Raw genomic sequence first — 21,231 nt, forward strand, 5'->3', positions numbered from 1 at the left:
CATCGCTGTTGGCACCGATTTTTCTGTTAATGTCTGGAATCGGGGCGGGTTTGCCCCACCGCAGCCCCGCGAGTGCGGCGCGGATGCTCCTGCTCCTTGCCCGTACCCCGGGACCCAAGGGCACGCCGGGGGGCAGCGGGGACCGGCTCCCCCCGCCTGGCAGCGGCGGGGACAGGAGGATGGAAGGCGCAGGCCCGGCGGGGGGGCGCAGCCTCCTCCCGCAATCCCGTTCAGGGGCGCTCCGCTCCCCGCAGCCCGCCCGGGGGCCGAGCGGGGCGGTCGGAGCGGGGAGGGGAGGGGTGTTCCGCCGCCGCCGCCGCCAGGGCCGGGAGAGACGCTCCGCCTGGGGAAGGGCACGGGGAGACACTCCTCCTCCCCCGCCGCCCGCCCTCCTTCCCTTCCTCCGGCGGCTCCGCGAACCAGGAACCGCGGCGGCGGCGGCGGCGGGCTCCGTGCGTGAGAAACCCCGCGGCGCCGGGAGCCGCCGGGAGCCGCCGGGGCGGGCGGTGCGGGAGGGGGCGGTGGGGGCGCCGCAGCCGCCGGGCGCTGCGAGGGGCCGGGCGGCACCGGAGGGGGCGGGGGGGGGGAGGAAAAAGTTTACACCCTCGCCACTCTCCTCCCTCCTCTTCCTTGGTGGCGCAGATGGGAGTTTTACCTGGAATGACATAAGTTTATTTTTTTTTTTCGGGTTTGTTTTTTGATTTTTTTTTTTTTTTGGAGGGTGTCTCTCTCTCTCCTTCTCCACCCCCTCTTCTCTTCTCCCCCACCCCAAAATCTCCCTTCCTCCGCCACCGGTGCTGGATCCACCCCCCGTTCCCCTCCGCCGGCGGGCGAGGGTGTGACCCGCGGGAACACCCACCCACCTAGGCGTCCATGGTGGGAGCTGTCCGCCGAGCCGAGCCGAGCCGAGCCGCGCCGCAGGCACCCCGCCGCCTGCCACCGCCGCAGCTCCCTCCCGCCGCCCGGCCGCGCTCCCGGTGCTTCCTCCGCGTACTTTTTTTTTTTTTTTTTTTTTTTTTTTTTTACCCTGGGTGGCGGTGCGGGATCCCGGATGGTTCGCTGCCAGTAGCCGGGGGCCGCGCCTCCTCCCCCCGCCGCGCCACCATGTCGTAGGGGAGGTGAGTGAGTGTAGCGCGGAGCCTTGCGCGGGGCGAGCAGCGGCGCAGGGGGTAGCGGGGCGGGTGTCCAATACACCGGCCGGCGTATCCAGGTCACGGCTAGTCCCGTCCCCATCCGTGAAAACTTCGCGGGAAGGACGCGTCCATTGCTCGCCAGCGCCCGCGGGGAAGCGCGGCGGCGGTGGCGGCTGCTCCTCCGCGGGTCGCGCCGCGGGCGCTGGGAGCCGCCGCCTCGGCCCGTGAGTGTGGGTCGATATTTGGCAGAATAGGAAAACGAGAGGAGCACGTGACACCCCAAATCCTGGGGATGTTGGCGCTTTCGCCGTGACTCTGGAACGCAAACCCGCAGCACACGCGGGGTCCCTGCGGGCGCGCACGGGCGATTGCGGGAGAAGGTGCGCGGTGCCCGGCGCTGCCGCTGCCCGACGGGCTCAGCCCCCCGCCCCGCTCCCAGGGGCACCGCTGTCACCCTTGAGGGGCCACGGAGCTGTCCCCGCCGGGCCGTGAGCGCACCTGGGGGCCGGGAGCGGGGCTCTCAGGGGCCGCTGACCGGGGGCTGGGGGGCGGTATTTAGGGAGCGAGTTGGGAGCGCATCGCCTGAAAGTTTGGCTCGGCGGCTTTTTCCTTCTTTTTTTTTTTTTTCGGTTTGTCTGGGAAAAGGGTATTCCTGCAGCCGGGACGCAGGCACCCAGGGGGACACTGGGGAATGGGGGGGTGGCAGCAAACCCCGGGGCCAGGGGTCGTTCCGGCGGCTCCCCTGGCTGGCCCTGGGTGGGGGAGGCAGCGGGCGGGGCGCCCGGCGGGATGCGCGGCTGCCGCGGAGCGGAGCCAGCCCGGCGGGGAGCGGAGGACGAGTCCTTGAACCCTCCTGCGCTCCGCCGCTGTCGCTCCTCCGCTTTTTTTTTTTTTTTTTACATTTTTCTGTTTTCTTCAGCCCCCCCCCCCCCCATTGTTTTTATTTTTTTTAATTTCTCTGGTTAAATCACCGCTGCATCGGCACGGTGCGCACTCATGCGCCGCTGACAGGCGGAAACCCCGGGCCGGCGGGGAGGCGATGCCCGGCCCTGCCGCCGGCGCGGCGCGGGCACCGGGCGGGGGCGGCCGCGCCCCGCGCACCTCACCTGTGCGCGGGGGCCCGGGGCTGCCGCGCCGCCGGCCTCGCCGGGGGTCCCCGGGGCGGCGGGCGGGGACCCGCGGAAGGGCGGGCGGGCGGAGCACGGGGCCGCGCGGTCCCTGCGGCTTTAAGGAGATGCGTTTCCCAGGCTGTGTCGCAGCAACTTTGTATCAGTCATGTCGCCCGGCGGGTGACTGACGGCGCGGCGCAGCCAATGGCGCGCCGGCCTGGCCCCGGCCGCGCGGCGCCCCGCGGCGCGCCCGCCAATCGAGGCGGGCGGCGGGCGGGACGTAAACTTGAACTTTATGTGGGCATGTGACATGTTTTTAAAGGACTTGGCACCTTTTCCCGTCCCCTCCCGGGTGCCGCTCCGTGTCACCGGGCGGCGCGGCGCACCTCGGGCGGGGAGGCGGGGGAGCCGCGCTGCCCGCCCTGCCCGCTCCGCGCCGCCCTGCGCTCCGCTCCGCGCCGCGGGGGCTCGGGGACGCGCCCCGCCGCAACAGGTACCGGGGCTGGGCCGGGGGGCACCGCTCCGCTCCCCGACCCGCGGCGGGAGGGGCGGCTGGCGGGGTGTGGCGGGAGCCGGGGGCTCGGCAGCGGGGCCCGGAGCCTCCCCGCCGTGAAGGCTGGGGAGCGGCATTTGCACGGGAAAAAAGCGCTTTTCTGCGTCGCTCGCGGGGCGGGCGGCCGGAGGGGGCCGGCGGGGCGGGCTCGGCCGAAAGCGGGTTTGGGCTCTCGGGTCCCCCCTCCCCCGCGGGCTCCTGGGAGGGAGGGAAGGTAGGGGGCGAGCCCCCGGGCACTGGCGGGCTCCCCCACGCGTGACAACCCGGACTGCACCTGCGGGAAAGTGGACAGGCGGCGGGGGGTGGGGGGTAGGGGTGCAAAGTGGTGGCTGCTGCCTGGGAGCTGCGGTGATGCTCCTCACAGCGTACGGTAAATAGGGAAATCAGCGTGCGCGCTGCCTCCGTGGATGTTAACCCGCGGGGACGGGGGAGGACCCGCGCCCGGCTCCGCTCGGGTCCGTGGGCGGCCGTGCCGGGGCAGCGACGGTGCCGGGGCTGCCCGCGCCGCTTCGCCGCTCTGGAGAAAAGGGGGGGAAACCCCAGCCTAGCCATGAAACTCTGGTCCCCTGGGCAGTCTTGTGTCAACGAGGTGGCTGGCAGACAGTGAAACTTAAAGAAAATTTCATTTACAAACACCGAGAATTAAGAAGTGGGTGGTCGCTTGAGCCACCAGTTTATTTTATTTTTTTTTTTATGAACCTGGGTTTACTTCAGATTTTCCCGTATCTAGGTGACCTTTTGGTTGCAGGGATACCAGGTACCATTTGATTTTTTATTTGGCTGTTGCTGCGAGACTGGTTTAATGCCTGATTGATTGGAGATTTGTGCTGCGGAGAGAGGGCTGTGTTTGTTGATGTGTTTGGGGTGAAATACACAACTCGCAGTGTCTGGGTAATTCTTCGGGGAGGGAGTTTGGAGAAGCTGCTGTGCTCACAATATGTCTTATGTTGTAAAGTATCAGATAGAGGTGATCTTGGTTCTGATAGGTAACACTGCTGAGCTTTAGTTGTGGACGTTTTAGCCCGCGTCAGATTTGTTTAGTTAAAGTTAGTAAAAAGGCATGTGTGTGCAGTAGGTGAAGTGTGGATTCCGTGTATAAAGATGCTAGTCAAGCTATAGTAAGTTCTCCCTAAAAGAACAAAACCAAACCCCAACGCTCCCAGTAACCCCTGAGATGATTAATTTGGTTCTGGTATCCACTGAGGCGCTTGGAGGTGACAGAAACCAGCGCTCCGAAAAAATCTGTTTGCTGCTGCATTCTCCCTTAATTTATATCTGTCATTTTAAACTGAACTTGTATCAGGCCACAAATAATGTCTGCTGCTTTTTGATCCTCTCAGATATATTTACCAGCCTTTGCAAGTGCAGGATCAGGGCATTTTCTAATTTCTTTTCCTTTGTGTGACCCAGATTTTGATTCGCTGAAGTTTTAGAGTATGCTTGCCTACTGATTTTATATGAAGTTTGAATTTTACTGCTGTGGGAGAAGTCACTACAAAGCTCAAACACTGGTGTAATGTTAGGCCTGTAACAGAGATTTCCTGGTATGCAGTGGTTCTGCTGGTGTTTCTGAGGTTAATTTTAACTTACATCCTAATTTTAAGCCTTAACTAAGTTTCCTAGTTTTCAGAAATGCGGGTCACTCACAGCTGCAATTGATTTCTCTAGGAATTAGGCTTGGTCAGCACTTAAATCAGGGGTAGGTGATTATCTGGGAGTGACTTTATGTGGAATTAGACACTTCTGTCTGAAAATTTTAGGCTATAGGAATGTGATTTGATATACATGATGATGTGAGACACATAATTCTAGGTTCTAATAAAATTTGTGCTTCAGGGGATTGTAGGCATAGAGCTATAGTTCCAACTAAGTAAGGGCAAAGAAGTATTCAAGTCATTCATTTTACAGTTTTTTTGTTTTGTTTTTATAATTTTGCTTAAGATAGCGTGGTTAAGTAGTGTTAAGTAAAAGGGCTAAACACTAAATTAAATATTGGAAAATAAATACATTCTGAAAGGAAAAAAATATTTGCATAATATTGATATTGTAACTGTTGGCACTTGAGTTTCTGCAGTTCTAATGATACTATGAGCCAAATCCTTAAAAAATTAGAAATTCTTGTTACTTAAATGTGGTTTTCAGTTTATTGGAGACTAGGTCATGCATTTTGCTCCCTACCTCGAGAAAGCAGCATGTGGGATAGGAGGAGTTTTTTTAGGGTCCATTTTAGAATAAGGTTTACTTTTCTTTATATATTCCTCTTGCTGGCTGCCATGGAGGTTTGCAGAATTGGCTGAATTATGGATCCATTTAATAGCCATGCATTCCCACCTAGTCTGATCCCCTTCCTCTGTGGCAGAAATGTTTCCTACTGAGCTTCTGTCCTACTTCTCTCCCCATGCCTTCGTGTCTCCTTGGGTGGTTGTACAAGAGGTTTGTACAGCTGGGAAGGGGCAAGTCAGCTCCCAGCCCTTCAGAACCGCTGGTTCCTTTTAAAGCATCCTGTGTTACACTGGGGGGTGAGGATGATGAAGAGAAACCCCCTTAAAACAGCAGCCTCCCTTGCTTTGCTGTCCTTGTAGCATGGCAGTGGAAGGTCCTTGGAGGAGCAGACCTGTAATGAGCAATTTCCACAGGGTTTGCATCCTGCCTACCACCAGCATGTCCTTTCAGGACCTCTCTGGATCCCCTCCTTCCTTACTCCCCCTTCCCTTTTTCCTTCCAGGTCCCTGGGTGAGGGACAGCCCCAATACAGCTGGCACTGGCCATGGGGCTGTGGCCGGGGAGGGTGGGTGGTTGTGCTGACATTGCCAGGCCTTTTGGGGCAAAGCTGGGAGTAAAAATTTGGGTGTTTCCTAACTGCTGAGCCGTTTTCTCCCTGAATCCATGGGGCTGTCATATCCATGAGACCTTTTCCCTTGGTTTGATTGAAATTGGACAAATGGTTGAGAGATGATGGATGGGGCAGGGAAATGGGACTGGCAGGCAGAGAGAGAGAGGAGGATAGACAGAGAGAGCGGATACGCCTTGTTTCCTTAGGAAATTAGGAAATTTCCTTAGGAAGTCACACTGTCCTGTCATTAATTTTACTTTTTTATATATGTCTTTGCTAGTTATGGAGACAAAAGGATACCACAGCTACCCAGAAGGCTTAGATATGGAGAGACGGTGGGGTCAAGTTTCTCAGTCTGTGGAGTATTCTTCCATAGGTGCTGGAGAGCAGACTGATGACAGTAACTACATGGAGATTGTAAATGTAAGCTGCGCCGCCAGCACTTTCGTGAACAGCAGTGCTCAAGGAAACAGCAAAGAAAAACCTGAGCTACTCTCCTGCCTGCAGCAAGACAACAGCCAGCCTGGTCTTCTGCCCTCTGACATCAAAACCGAAACAGAGTCCAAGGAACTGTCAGCAACGGTGGCTGAATCCATGGGTTTATATATGGATTCGATACGAGACGCTGATTACCACTATGATCAGCAGAACCAGGGGAGCCCGGGAAAGATCTACCAGAACGTGGAGCAGCTGGTGAAGCTCTACAAGGAGAACGGCCATTGCTCCTCTCCCCTCCACAGCGCCAGCAGGCCCTTGAGGTCTTTGATGTCGGACTCTGGAAACGCTGTGAACGGTGGTGCCATGCACGCGATTGTCAAAAGCCCTATCATGTGTCAAGAGAAAAGCCCCTCAGGCTGCAGCCCTCAGAACATGGCCTCCTCTGTATGTAGTCCTGCGGGCATTAACTCCGTGTCCTCAACTACCGCTAGCTTTGGGAACTTTGCCATGCACAGCCCCATCGGGCAGGGCACCCCTCTGTCGCGCTCGCCGAACGTTGAGAACCGGGGCTCCATGTTGCACAGCCCTGCGCACGTCAGCAACGTCGGCTCTCCGCTTTCCAGCCCTATCAGTAGCATGAAGTCGCCGATTTCCAGTCCTCCCAGTCACTGCAGTGTGAAATCTCCCGTCTCGAGTCCCAATAATATCACTATGCGATCTTCTGTGTCCAGTCCTGCAAACCTGAACTCCAGGAGCTCCATTGCCAGCCCTTCCAATGCCAATAATAGGTCCACTCGTTCTAGTCCAGCGGTTAGCACTGTGGGATCATCCATCTGTAGCCCCGTAAACAACTCCATAGGGTTCCCGCCTTCTGGCACGCCAGCGGGACCTAGCAGAAGCCAAGATACCGTTCCTAGTCCAGAAACAAAAGACAAGAGTGCTCAAGAGCTCACGTTTCCTAAGATGGAGGAAATGGAGAACGCCATCTCCAACAACAGCCAGATGAACCTTGTTCAGTTCATAAAGCCTGAGCCAGATGGGTCCTTCGGCAGCGCCTGCATCGGTGACAGCAGCAGCAAAATAAACTCCGATTCCCCCTTTTCAGTACCAGTGAAGCAAGAGTCGGCCAAACATCCTTGTTCTGGTGCCTCCTTTAAAGGGAATCAAACAGTAAATCCTTTCCCATTTACAGATGGCTCATATTTTTCTTTTATGGATGACAAAGACTATTACTCTCTTTCTGGGATTTTAGGACCACCTGTTTCTTCATTTGATGGCAGTTGTGAAGGTAGTGGTTTTCCAAATCCGGGCCTACGTGTGGGGATTAAGCAGGAGCCTGATGATGGCAGCTATTACCAAGAGAACAGTATACCATCCTCTGCCATTGTGGGTGTAAATTCAGGTGGACAGTCATTTCACTACAGGATCGGTGCCCAGGGCACGATATCCTTGTCGCGGCCGGTTGCTCGAGAGCAGACATTTCAGCACTTGAGCTCCTTCCCTGCTGTCAGCACGCTCGTGGAGACCTGGAAGTCGCATTCAGAGTTGGCATCCAGAAGAAGTGATGGGTATCCAGTTCTAGAGTACATTCCAGAAAACGTGTCCAGGTGAGCTGGAAAATTACTACTTTTTTTTTGTCTCCTCATTTTTTTCTTTCTTCCCCTGCATTAAACAAACAAGGCATGAATTAAAATGAGGACCAGGGTGGTATTTCTCAGTCTGATGCGTAATTCTTTGTTTGAATTTCAGTTATTATTAGATTTGTTGCTATCTTGCTGTATTTTACTCTGCCTTTAATAAAAACAAAGTGCTGGCTTTAATATTTAAGAAGAACATATTATATTCTGTTATTATTAGGTTTGAAGGTATAGCTTTAGTATGTTTATGAGCTCTTACTACTACAAATGTTGTTTTTCCCATAATGAGAGCTTAGTAAAATTGCTCTCTTGTGTCCTATAATGGTTATTCTTTCTTAGCTAGTGCTTGAATATGTTGTTCCTCAGATGAAATGTTGAGACGAGGATAAGAAAACAATAGTGTCAGGAATCTGTTTTTGTGAAGAAGCGTGGTTCTATGACTGCACTGGACTGTAACTGGTTAAGTTTAAAAAACTAAATGTTATAAGCCTGTGGCAACATATTATTTCTGTATTTTAACTGTAGGAACATTTGGTTTGTATATATAGAAAAATGCCTCCAGAAGGAGGAGGGCTGTTAAAACTTGATGCATTCGAAAGGGAGAAATGGATAAACTGATCTCCTCACTTTTGGTGGAAGAGAAATAAGCAAGTGTCATCTGAATTTGGGTTTCTTGGCTGATCCACGGCAGCACATCCTTCTTCAAGCAGGTGTCTGTGTGTATCTCATGAGGGATGCTTACTTTCCTAAACCATCTAGTTTCAGAGCCAATAGTATGAGTTATGAAGTGCCTCTGACAGCATGAGTGAGTTTCAGTGGTTGCATAGCATATCCACATGTCCAGCAGGCACACCAAAGGCTTGTGCTAAAGCTCAAATAGCCAGTAACAGAGTGGCATTTACCTTTCTGAAGTATTTTTTTTTTGCTCATCACGAGCTACGCAGCTGCCCTCGGTGAATGAAGCATCTGCTTTATTCTTGGAGTAGGGTGAGTAGGATGCGTGGTGTTTTCCATATTTGTATGATACTACAGATTTCTGAAAATAGCATTGCAGTGAAAAACATAATATCTAAAATAATGGTGCTTTTCAGGAGGGAAATCAGCCTATCTACCCATAAGGAGAAAAGAAAAAAAAAAGACTTCTACGGTTTTCATTTTTTTCTCAGTTCTGTCCAGCACTGCTACAATCTCCCTATCATTTTGTAGGCCATACTTCACTTTTTCTTTGCCCATTTCCAATATGGTCTCGAAAAAAATTGCACTTTTTAATACACTCAGCTTGGAAGGGCTGTATCCCATCATCATGCTGAACTTTGCATGTAGCTGGTTATTTGTTATCATCCAGTCTTGGCTTAAATGTACTTTCTTGGATTAAGGAAGGTGGAGGTACTGTTTTCTAGTTATTTTACCTGATTAAATTTTCATAAATTGCATTATTTATATAGTGAGAAAAGTTCACCAGAAGACTGATGGAATGCCTGAATATAAAGATCCAATATTTTACTTTGTGGTTGAGCACTGTTGCTTGGACAGGTAGCTCCTGCCAGCTGTGGGAGCTCTTGTGTGACTGAATGCTTGCGCTGAGTAAAGGCTGTCATCCATTGCAGGGGCAGGCACAATAAACAGGGAGATAATGCAGGTAGGAGCATGGTTGCCATCAATAGTTGTGTTTGGAGTAGCAGTTTCTCGTAAGGCTTTTAAAGGAATCTTCTGATCTGACATTAGTCCATGGTAGCTCTAGGTCGGTAAATGTAATCAGACTTGATGATGACATAGGCTGGGTGCACTTTCCTGTCTTTGTTCTCTAAGCTGGTATCTCTGTAGGATGTGCAGGTGAGTGTAGCTGCCACTTTGCAGCTACGTGTGTGCAATTGTGTGATGTCATTGATGAAAACCTACACTAAGAATCCAGAAATCCTTAAATGTTTAGTGCTCAGAGCTGTTGCATACAGAATTCTGTTCAGGTGATGGAGATCTGCAGGGTTGCGACACTCCAGGCATCCTGATCTGTACTCCAGATTAGGATATGTGTCATCATTTCAGATCTCCTAACTCAACCCCATTATTTAACTAAATATTGCTCTTAATCTGCTTGGCGATGGCTCTATGCCAACAGGTGCAGCCAGGGACCGGTGCAAAGCCCTTAAAATTTTCAAGGTAAATTCATATAGAGATCATTTTAGCAGTGCAGATTTGAGTGCGGAGGTGCCTGCTGAGATTATTTGTCTGCTGGTGAGACAAGTCATAAAGACTCAACATAAGATGTCATGCATGTAAAAGTTCAGCCTTGCTATCAAACTTCAGACTGATCTTTATTTTTCTCTTCATTTCTGTGCTGTCTTGCAGCTATAACAGAGGAAATCATACTCAAATTAGTTGGTGCTCTGAAATGTTGTAATAAAACACACATAGCTTAAAACCATGCCAGCCCCAACATCCCAAGGTTGGTTTCAGCTGTCCCATATCTGTGTTGTATGGGGATTGCAAAATACCTCTTCCTTCATGTCATCAGAACAGCAGCATCACACCTGTCCTCTACATCTAAACCAGATCCTTGCTATTTCCAGTCAGGTTTTTTTTTCTGATGTGTCAACCGTATCAGGCATCACACATTTTTCAGAGTTTTACAGCATGTGATTAACCCTTCGAATTTTGCAGTATTTTGAAGTTTCTGGTATTCTAAGTCTTCCTCTTTTTTTCAGGGGTACTTAGCTTGCGGTATAAATGGCTGCAAGCAAAGAAAAAGGTGAAGGGAAAAAACAGGCTGTATGGTTCTCTAAAGCCAGTAGATGACCATCATGGGATATGTCTTGTTTTAGCAGCATTATTTTCTGAACCCTGATGTCATGCCCTTTCTGAATTGCTTCAGACTTGCAGCCTACATGGTGAAAAGGAGTGGGTGGCCAAAAGAAGATGACTTTGACTTTTTACATTGATAATGTATCTTTAGAATATTTCTGTAATTTTTTTTTTTCATATTAGAGTGTCTCCTTTCTTAAATCAGTTACACTTGGTGATAGTGTTTAATAACCATAGTTGAAACATTTAAAATGCCTTGCTACCTTGTTGACTGTGCCAATCACCCACTGCCAACTACAACATTTCTCTTTTTCTCCTTCAGTTACTTTTATTAGATGTGCACAGTTATGGTTCTTTTTAAGTTAGTTGGCAGTAACTTTTTTATAACATTGCAGCTTGTGGTGTTTGGGGAATGAGAGCCTCTTAAGCAAAACCAAATTCCCTTATTTCCTTATAAATATTTTTCTTCTGCTAATACGCATGCAGAACACGTCTTTGTTTTTGAAAGATTTTACATTTGTAATTTTTAATAAAGGGTGAATCATACTTGTCTGTCTGTGTATAGATTCCTCCCTCCACAAATAGCATTTCTAAGAAATACTGGTTTCTAAACTAAATGATAGCTAAGTGGGCTTGAAAAAGAAGGTGTGTGCAATTGTGTGATGTCATTGATGAAAACCTACACTAAGAATCCAGATATGATTTCACTTTAAGGTAATCAGTGCTCTTCCGAATTGGGGTGCTAGCCTAAGCCCCATGATCATGCCAATTATGTGATTTTCAAAGTGGCCTAGGAAAAATGTCATGGTTGCTTAAAAGAACAGCGACAATTGAGGAGGATGACCATTCTGCTGCATTAGCTCTTACCTAAAGCTTCTTCTGCAAATGTGCGTTTTCCCTCTAATTTCCGTATTAACTCATATATGTACACACACACACTTGCTTTTCTCAGTGGTTGTGGTGGAAACAGAGGGCTGATACTCCTACTGTCATTTCTTCCTGGCAATTCCACTGGTGTAATCCAGTGTGGGAAGAATTCACTAAGTTTGATGTGCTGTTATTCAGAAAGTTTAGTGTTTTAATATGAATTGCATATGTTTATCTATAATTGTGTTTCAAGAAATTTTTGATCGTTGACGTTTGATGGCATTTTAGGGACGACTTATACATGTCTGTTCCTGAGCACTTCACGTGTGTCAGTATTTATTTCTTAGACCCTACTTGAAAAAACCCCAAAAAACCCCATCCCACCCAACCCAAAACCAGAAAGCAACCCATCAACATGGTCTTGATTTACCTGTAGCCTTTACTGGCTTGAATTGATTCTGGTTAAAATCTGATTTCAGGCTATTGCAAGTATTTTTGTAAATAAACTTTTATGTTAAATATTATCTAAAATAGTCACTTATCAGAATTATACCTGCCAGAAAGATAAAGGTCTGGTAAATATTATTTGTAGAATTTATGAATGGCCTTGACCTCTGTTTGCTGACGGACTTTATGAGAAAAGGACTGTGCTGTTAAAATATTCTCCATGCTTGGCAGGACTGTATTCCCCTTTATCTTCCCAAAAATTTACTGTGCAGACCTTTTTCACAAATTATTCTCTAATACCATAGACCATAGCCTTAAATCTATGTTTTTCCTTTAGTTCAGTTTGAGTAGGTATACTTGTTTTTGTAGGTTCTTGTATAATTTTGTGATTTTTTTTTTTTTTTAAATGCAGCTTTGACCTCTGCATATTCTTTATTTCTAGCTAAAGAAATTAGAAGTCTGTATTAGTATGTCAGACCAGGAGGTTGAAAGGTTCCCTTGGGCATACCAGCATGCATTGAACAGCCTTTTACTTTCTACAGCTTTCTTTGTTGTTATTTTGGTGAGGGTGCTGGGTTTTTGTGTTGCTTTTTATTGAGGAGTTCAAAGTCTGTATAAGGTATTTTCCCTTAAAATGGGAATGCAAATAATGCTTTATTCTCCCTTAAAATTATACACATCCATTGACTCTTGTGCTGTGGCAAGGTGAAGTCCACATTACTGGAAAACTGTGTTCCGTAAATGGGTGGATCTTCCACATCTGGGAAAATAAGAGCTCTGTTGTCAATCTGTGTGACAGGATCTAGGGCTTGGTTGTTTCTTTGTGTGGGGGTGAATAATGCTGTGTATTTCCAAAATGTTTCAAGTGCTGGTTGATACCACTAAACTTTGCAGTACCTGGCTATTGGAAATCAGTTTGCTATGTTTTATTCTAATAGTAGCTAACAGTCGTTGCCTAGTTTTTGTATCACTTTTGGTGGTATGGGTTCTCACTATGATAATCTTCTTTTGATGGCTTTCTGAAAAACAGGAAGGTGGGGTCACCTTCAATGCACACATTTTAGCAAGCAGAAGAAATTTTGATTATTCATTTTCCGACAGTATGGACCAATCCATTTTAATGAGGACTGGAAGACAGAAAAGTATGTACTGTATAAAAAATGTTCCCATCCTATTTTATGGGATGTGTGTTGCAGCAAACATGCACAGGGATTGCTGCAGCAGATTCCGTGCTCATGCAGTTCTTGTGTTGTCTGCAGAGGGAGTAAATTGTTAAGTTGTGGTTCAATAACCTGGCCTTACTCAACCAGCACTTAACATTAATGGAGCTACAACCTGCTGTGAAGTGTTCTGCCCAGCTGAATCAGATCTCCAGGTACTTATTGATGCTTTGCTGATCCCAGGCTGGAGCAGCGGCTGCTGTTAGGTGTCACTTGTAGCTGAACAATGTGTTGTTTGAAGTGGTGAAAATACTCTGTTGGGCCATGCCTTGTCTGCTCTGATTTTGGTTTTGCCCTTTGATTGGGCTTCTTGTATGTGAGAGCCAGATTGGGTTCCTGATCCAGTTCACTCTGAAGCTCTAAAAAACCAACAGGACAGTGAAACTTGGTGAGCAGTGTGATGTGATATGGACACAAGAACAAACTGAAGGGATGGAAAAGGAAAGGAGCCTGCGAAATATCCCAAGTGCACCTTTCTGCTAAAAGATGTGTTGTTGAGCCGTAATCCCAGCACTAGTATTTTCAGGATACAGTTTTAAAAGGCATTTTCTCTTTTTAAATTGTGTGCATTGAGTCTTTGAACAGAGTTGTAGGAGATGGAGTTAATAATGGATTTGTTTTGACCAAAACTTCTTGGAGAACAATGGAGTGCTGTGATTTGAGATTTAAGATCTCAGAGGTCAGAAAATACCACAGTTAAGGATGAATATAGAACTGTAACTTGTTCTCTGGCAAATGTGTCTTAAAATATGGCTGTCTAAGAGTGATAAAAATGGTCCAATGAGGAAACTGAAAAGAGTGTGTGAAAAACAGGTATTAAATCCATCTAAGTTTAGTACTTTTATCGGTTTTCACATGCAGCTGGTTGCTACACAGTGCCTGGTGCTCAGCATATGAATTACTTTGGTTGCAGTCTTCTCTGAGTGAGAGATCTGTGGAGAGGAAAAAAAAAAAGCAGCAGTATTTCCATCGGGTGCAATGGACCAGGTTCTCGCAGTGTTATTGGGTACGTCTGAATGCACCCTAAATAGACCATGGCATGATTTGGCTGCTCGCTGCCCTACTTGTGTAACCTGCAGCGGAAGGTCACTGTCTGGTGGGCCCTCTCCTGCTGGAGCCACCTTGGGTTTGTTGCTGGAGGAGTCAGGCTGACCTTGGAGGAAGGCATAGTTTTTTGGCTTACACTACAGGGGAAGGGCTGGCAGGTCAGGAAGCGCCTGTTTATCCGTGCCAGCAGTTCCCAGTGTAGCCTGCTCCAGTACCACTGCCGGTGAGAGGAGCGGCAGCATCTCCCGCTCTCTGCGGTGCTTGCGTGGGAGTAGGCACTCCCTCCTCCAACTTGGAAGCAGGATTTCTGTGATCCATGTCTTTCTCTTCAGGGACCCCCAGGATTTTACAAAAACGTTGAGGGTTGGTTTGCTTTCAGGGCAAAGTTTTCAAATGTATGGTCTTATTAAATGGGAGGCTCTGGGACCTTCCTTGGGGCTGTGTTTTTTTATTTTTGTTGTTTTTGTTTTGTTTTGCAGCTGAGGTTTATTAATGTGGTTTATCAGAGCTTAACCTTGTGTTTTCTGAAAGGAAGTGATCTGGGGGGGTTCTCTTTTTCTATTTTGCTGAAATCAGTGCTGAAAGATTTAAAACACAAAAATCAACCCTCTCCCACCCCCCATCCCACCCCGAACTGCCAAAACCCTCTCCCAAAACAACAGCAACAGAAAAAAGTGCAGAAAACCAAATCCATGCTATTCATTTGGGATTCTTAAAAGTGTAACTAACACTGGTTGTACCTATTCAGTACATGAATAAGTATTTTTGCAAGATGCCATTTCTTTACTGACTTATATTATAGCAGGAGTTTCCACACTACTGATAGATCACAAAATAAGTTGAATTTTATTTCTTTATCTTAAACACTGAATTAAGTGCCTGCAATTACATTAGAATTTGTTGTTAGCTGGTTGCTAAATTAAATTTCTCCAAATCTGCGATCTCTAAGCTGTGTATTGGCTTCATGAACAAACTGATAGCTTAAATTTCATATTTGGAGGTAGGGTTACTTGAAGTCAATATATAACGTTATTTTTTGGAAAGGAGAAAAAAAAAAGTAACTTTTTGGTTAGAACTTCTGAGCAGAAACAGAATCCAGTATTTGTGGATAATATGTAAAATGGCTTATAGGAATTTGTACGCTCCTCTAAGATGCATGGGTATGCTGCTGATTGTGGTTAGTGATAGTAATAGATCAAAGAGTTACAGCCCTGAGGTTAAAAAGCAAATTTCAGACTAATTGCTGAATGTTTCTGACAATTTTTATATCACTTTACTCATTTCCATCCTCTCTTCCAAACAATACTTTCTACTTGCATCTGGAGTTGAAATAACTTTTTGAATGAGCTTTCAGGCTAAAATTTGTACTGAATACATGAGTCTTTTCTATTGTGCTTTTCGTTCCATGTCTGCTTTTGAGAGGTGTTATCCCAAGTTCCTAAAAGTGACAGCTTTATAAAACAATTCCATAGAAATTAGGTCTTTGGGAAAAAAAAGAAATTAAAAACCTCTTACCATCTTTAATAATGCTTTCTGAATCTTTTGGATTTGTGAGAATATCTCACTTCCTTATTTTTGTGTGTATATGATCTTTCTGGGTGCATGTTCTGCACCAGAAATGTTAAGTCTGCAAAACAAAGCAGTATTTTAGAGGTTTATTTTGGGCAGTGTAATCTATCAGTGGCCTGAGAACTTTTAATCAGAGGGCAGAATGGGGAATTAAGTAGTTTGTCCTGACAAGGATTTTGCCTGTCCCAGCTGCCGAGAACTGTAGGGTCTTTCCAGCATTTTTGGCAATGCTCTTCTGAATCCTGCGTTGTGCTAAGATCGTAATGCAGTCCCACCAAACCCATTGCTACTGAATTCCTTTGTACTGAACTTCTTTTGTTCATCACCTCTTTTCCTGTACCTGCCTCAGAGGGTCAGGATGGCACATGGGAGCTGTCCTGCTCTTGGCTCCCAAGTGCCCCATGGAGATGGGAGCAGTAATTTAGCAAAGCAGTGCTCTGCTTAATAAATTTTACGTCAGGCTGTGCTTCTTGCTGGCAGATCCAGGCCAGGAAGGGGCAGGTGCTGAGTGTGGCTGGGCTGAGCAGGGCTCATGGTGCTGGCGCTGCCCGTGCCCCACATCCCTCTGGCTTGCGCAAGGAGCCGTGTCCGTGTACCCCCGGAGTGCGTCACCTGCCGTGTCCTTACGGAGACCTGTGCTCCCCGAGCCCTTTGGAAACGTGCTTTCACAACCGGCAAGCCCCGGTTTACTCTGGCAGCGTCTCACCTTGAAAAATCAATTGTGTTTGTGTCTTTAGCTCTCCCTTAGTGCTGCTGCAGGAAGGAGAGTGGGGAGGGGACTCTGCTCGCTGTTATAGAATGGGTTGGGAAGGGACATCAAGGGTCATCAAGTTCCAACCCCCCTACCCTGCCATGGGCGAGGACACCTTCCACTAGACAAAGCTGCCCAAAGCCCCATCCAACCTGGCCTTGAAAACTTCCAGGGATGGGGCATCCACAGCTGCTCTGGGCAACCTGTGCCAGTGCCTCACCACCCTTCAGAGTAGAGATTTTTTTCCTAATATCTAATCTAAATTACCCTCCTTCAGTTACAGCCATTACCCACTGTCCTATCTCTGTGTGCCCTTGTGAGAGTCCCTCTCTGCCCTTTTGCAGGTGGTTTACCATATTCCCCACTCAAACACTGCCTCTTGTCTGACAGGAGCAGTGCTGGAGGTGGGACGTGGTCTCCCAGTCAAGTTTCATCAAGGTCACTGCCCTCAGACTAGGAGCAGGAAAGGGAGTGCTTCTGGAAGTGCCTTAAGGTTGGGGCATCATGACAGCAACCTTTCTTTTCCTTCAGGAGGCGTGAGTTCAAATATGAGCTTCTCCAAAAGGTCGGAGATCTCACTTTTAGCATTGCTGAAGACTTGTCTCTAGAAACCTGTCATGCACTTCAGCGTTTTTGAAGACTGGAGTGCCAGGGACCTTGCAAATGAAGGTGGGTGGGAAATTTGCACAGTTTCCAGGCAGACTATCTGAGCTGTCAGCTTCATTATTTTAAACTAAATTAGATTTGTGCTAGAGAGTGCAGTATGTTAGAGCAGTTAGAAAGCTCTTCCTCTAATGGTGGCTTCAGATCTACTTTGCTGGATATAACTGTGTTAACTTCCAAACTCACTTGGATAAATTAAAATAAAACAAAACAACTAAAACTTAGCACAGGTGTGGATCCTGGGATACGGTAAAACTCCCTGGGAATTTTACCCAGGAATTTCACTTGGCAATATATTTTAATGTTTGCCGCTTCCAAGGATCAAGGTCTGTTATTTTTATGGTTTGGTAGAAACTGAACACATTATCGTTTCTGGCCAGGGAATGCACTCTCCTGGACCACTGTGGGTGGTCAGGAGTGCACTCCTGCAGCTCTCCAGACGCCCTGAGCCCAGCAGGGAGAGAACACGATGCCATTGGGGATGCTGCAGTGGAGGTCATTTTCCCCCATCTCCTAAGGATTGCACCCCAGCTCGTAGCCTGTTCACTTGGATTTAGCGTACACTGTGGGTTTGTTTTGTTATTTCCGTTCTAAATTTGTTTGGTTTTGAGCACTAAGGCTTTCTAACGTTAATAATTAAAAACAAATATTGGCCAATAAATATTCCTTAAGGATTAGAAAAAGTTACTAAACATGACTGACTTGCTGAAGCTCTGCACTGAACCTTTGTTGCAGACTGCCCTGCTGGAAAATCTATCAAGTAAACCCACATTGCTGCAGAATTAGCTCTACAAACCTCTGCACAGCTTTACCCTGCTCTTCCTTCAGATACGCAGTGGCAAAAGAGAATGATTCAAGTTGATACAATTAGGATTTTTAAATCCTTATTTTTAATCTGGATCCATGTAAAGTAGCTGGAAGATGAACAAAGTGTGGGGGGTTAGACATGTCAGCTTCTGCTCGGTGTATGGAAGTAAATGTTGGAAGTCATCCAGAGCTTTATGGCTGCTGCCAACTAATGACATAAGATAATGTTGCAGTGAAACAATGCACTTGATTTGCATTTGTTTCCCAGATAACCTTTCTGATTCTCGGGACTGCTTGGAATTTATGTTTCTGGAGATCTGACAGTAAAAAAAAAAAAAAAAAAAAAAAAGGAGATTGGGCATTGAAAACGTTGAATGATTAAATATGCAGTAATGACAACTTCAAACTACACATGCAGATAATAAGATAAAGAATGGTTACTCATTTCATATTAAACCCACTTGGTGGAAGAAGCAAAGAGGATGAGTGTTTTGGATGGACATTTTATTTTAAAAAGGGAGAAAATTCGGAGGAGCTAATGTATATAAAAATAGAAGTAAAAAAATCAGGAGTGCATCTCTTATGGGTCTGCAAATTGTCCTGAATTTCTTTTCTAACATAAACAGGAGTTAACTGTGTGCAGAAGGCTAATAACAGAGTTTGTAGGGTTTTGTTTACATTTTTATTTGGATCAGAATTGTGCTTTTGAAACGATTCTTCCAGTTGCCACCATCTTCTGCCCTGTGGTTCACGTCACTGGGCAGTTGAGGGGTGAACAATCAGATATTTCTGAGCCAGAAGAGAATGTAAAAAGCACTGCAGGAGTAACTTACTACCCAGGGCATTCCAGCCTCTGCTTCTGTCCATGGGACCCCACTGGAGCTGGCCTGAAGCACAACCCTTGTGACACCTATAACTGGATGGTGGATCCTCAGGACTGACCACTCCTCTCTGTAGATCTCCTTTTATCATGCCTGTAATGTAAGTGCTGCCTGTGTATAATTGCATTTTCACCTGTTAGCTCAGGCATCTGTAACTGAGAACAGGGTTACAGGCAGAGGAAATTGTTCCACAGAAAAATCGGAGGCTCTGTTTTCAGCAGATGTGTTTGTTCATAAGTTGTGACCAGAATGAGCAAAGTACCTACTTACTCATCCTTCACCACAATCTAGAAATCTTAAAAAAAGCTGAATTAAATCCTGAAAGTTGGAAATGAAACTGAAGTGACAAATAGGCTGTATCCTTTTTTTCATTAAGTGAATTTCACTTCTTTTCGGCTAGATAGGGATATTCTGATATTTATTATACTACTAATCTGTAAAGGCAAACAGAATTGTTTTGATTATAGGCAGCTGCCTTAAGTATTTACAAGCAGCTGTAACTTAGGCAAACTAATTTAGCAACTTACAATTGTCATTTCAGGAAAAAAACCTACTTTGTGGATCAATAAATTCTTGTAAAGTAAACCTATTGATTTGCAGCTAATTGGATATTGTGGATGTCTGATGAATTAATTTTAATATGAGGCTAACTGAGTTGACTAGGTGATGTATTAGTGGTTGTAAATGACTTAGTCATTAAGTCTATTTATAAGATAGCTACAGGAAAATAGTTATAAACCTGTCTTAATTTCTAATGAATCAGCACTGGTCCATATGACTTCTGAGCTCACAAGAGGAGCTTCATGCTTTGCTTATTTTCATGCCCTCCGTACTGTGATAAACAAGCTACTCTATGTCCTCCACTAATTGTTCCATATCCTTCCCCTGTATTAGCCCTTTCCATGATCTCAAGATGCTTCAGGTTCTGCTTGCTTCAGCATAAACACCTGATATTGTGCTTATTAAAAGCAAGTCTTGCTGAGGTTGTAGCAAGGTCCATGTTGCTGCACAGAAGCCGGGTCCCCCCTCTGCCAAGCTGCTGTTCGAAGCTGGAATGCTTCAAGGCACTGGGGGTGGCAGCCCCAGCTGTGTTTTTTGGCGATAGTGATGGGGGTCCGTAGGTGTTCGTGGGGGCTTCTTTACCCCGTGCTGGCAGTGTGGCCATTTATAGTTCTTTCCAAATTTTGCCTGAGGTGCTTGAGGCTTTGAGCTTGGGTCTGAATCCATCAGAAGTGTTGCTACTTGTTGGGATATAGATTGGCTTTTTTCCATCACGTGGCACACCCCGAACTCAGAGGTGGTATTGCTGTTGGTGTGACTTAAATCAGTAATTTCATACAAGTGAATGCAATTTTCGTGCTGAGTGAAAAAAAAATTATTCAGGACCAAATAGGAATGATTTTAAGATCAGGAATGCAGGGGAATAGGAAATGTGATCTAATGGAAATGAAGAGAAGGATTATAGGAGCAAGGAAAATAGCAGGTATTGGCACAAGAGGGTATAAGCTCAGTATAGTGCACTAGGTCCTAGGAAAGCTGGTGGTTTTGTCTGACATGACAAAAAATTAAGAATATTCAGCATCTCATCACTTAGGATTACAAGAAAATAGCTTTGATTTTTATAGATATATTTCATGGAATCAGTTTGAAAGGTAGGAGCAAATACATAAATGTTTCCCCGTATATTGGTTTTGGTACAATCTAGGCTTTTTCTGATGTTTCATATGGGCAGATGAAGGTACCATATATCTCTGTCCTAGACATGAGAGCTGATGGTGAAATTTGTTAAATCATCCACTGTTCACAAAAACTTAAAAATAATATGCCATTTGTAGGAGACTGCATCAGTATGTAGCCTTTATTTTTTAAATTAAATTTACATAAAACCAAGGAAAATAGCAGAACTTTGTTACTTTGTTTGCACTGCTTGCAGTCCAAAATACCAATGCTGTTACAGGTCTCATAAGGTAACTACATACCCAACTCTTAATTATATTTCTGTATTACGTCAGGCCTGTGGATTAGGAAAGCGAGATGTCAAGAGTAAATTTAGGTTGGGACTTCTCCGCCAAGTCCCCAATGCTCCCATCAGTAGCTTAGTATGAATGAGTCTGTTTCTTTAAAGACGAAGTAAATATTGAGTAGGGTTTCCTAGCAACATTTGTAAGGTTAAGTAAAAATCAGACTTGCCAGGTGTTGCTTCCAGAGCACACTAGCCTTTCTGTTTCAACATTTAAAGTTTTGATACATTATCTGCAGTATGAAATGCTGAACAGAATCTGATAGTATTGTAAATAGATAATTTTGCAGAATCTTATGTCCAAGGGCAAGTCAGCTGAAATATTATTCTTACTTTGGGATACAGTTTTTCTTTGGCTGTGTATTTGTATTGTACTTAAACTGATGGAGACTAACCTTACTTGGCTTCTGCAAGTATTAGCTATAGTTGTGTGTGTGTGTTTTAAAAATACCATAAT

At 46.3% G+C, this 21,231-nt stretch overlaps 1 protein-coding gene across 3 annotated transcripts in view; it reads left to right on the forward strand.

Annotated features, from left to right (window-relative positions):
• Positions 1–1,015: 1,015 nt before the first annotated feature.
• NR3C2 (nuclear receptor subfamily 3 group C member 2) overlaps positions 1,016–21,231 on the forward strand; it is a 191,029-nt gene continuing 170,813 nt past the window's right edge. Inside the window, exons 1-2 of one of the 3 annotated variants that reach the window (XM_039550700.1) lie at positions 1,016–1,118; positions 5,909–7,673. In XM_039550700.1, the coding sequence (XP_039406634.1) occupies positions 5,911–7,673 (1,763 nt within the window). In that variant the 5' untranslated portion in view covers positions 1,016–1,118; positions 5,909–5,910. Of the gene's footprint in view, positions 1,119–3,536; positions 3,553–5,892; positions 7,674–21,231 lie in introns of those variants that run through there. The other 2 variants (XM_039550701.1, XM_010412002.4) reach the window with 2 other exon arrangements.

This window comes from Corvus cornix, chromosome 4 (assembly GCF_000738735.6).
Source record: "Corvus cornix cornix isolate S_Up_H32 chromosome 4, ASM73873v5, whole genome shotgun sequence".
NCBI classification, from domain to species: Eukaryota; Metazoa; Chordata; class Aves; order Passeriformes; family Corvidae; genus Corvus; species Corvus cornix.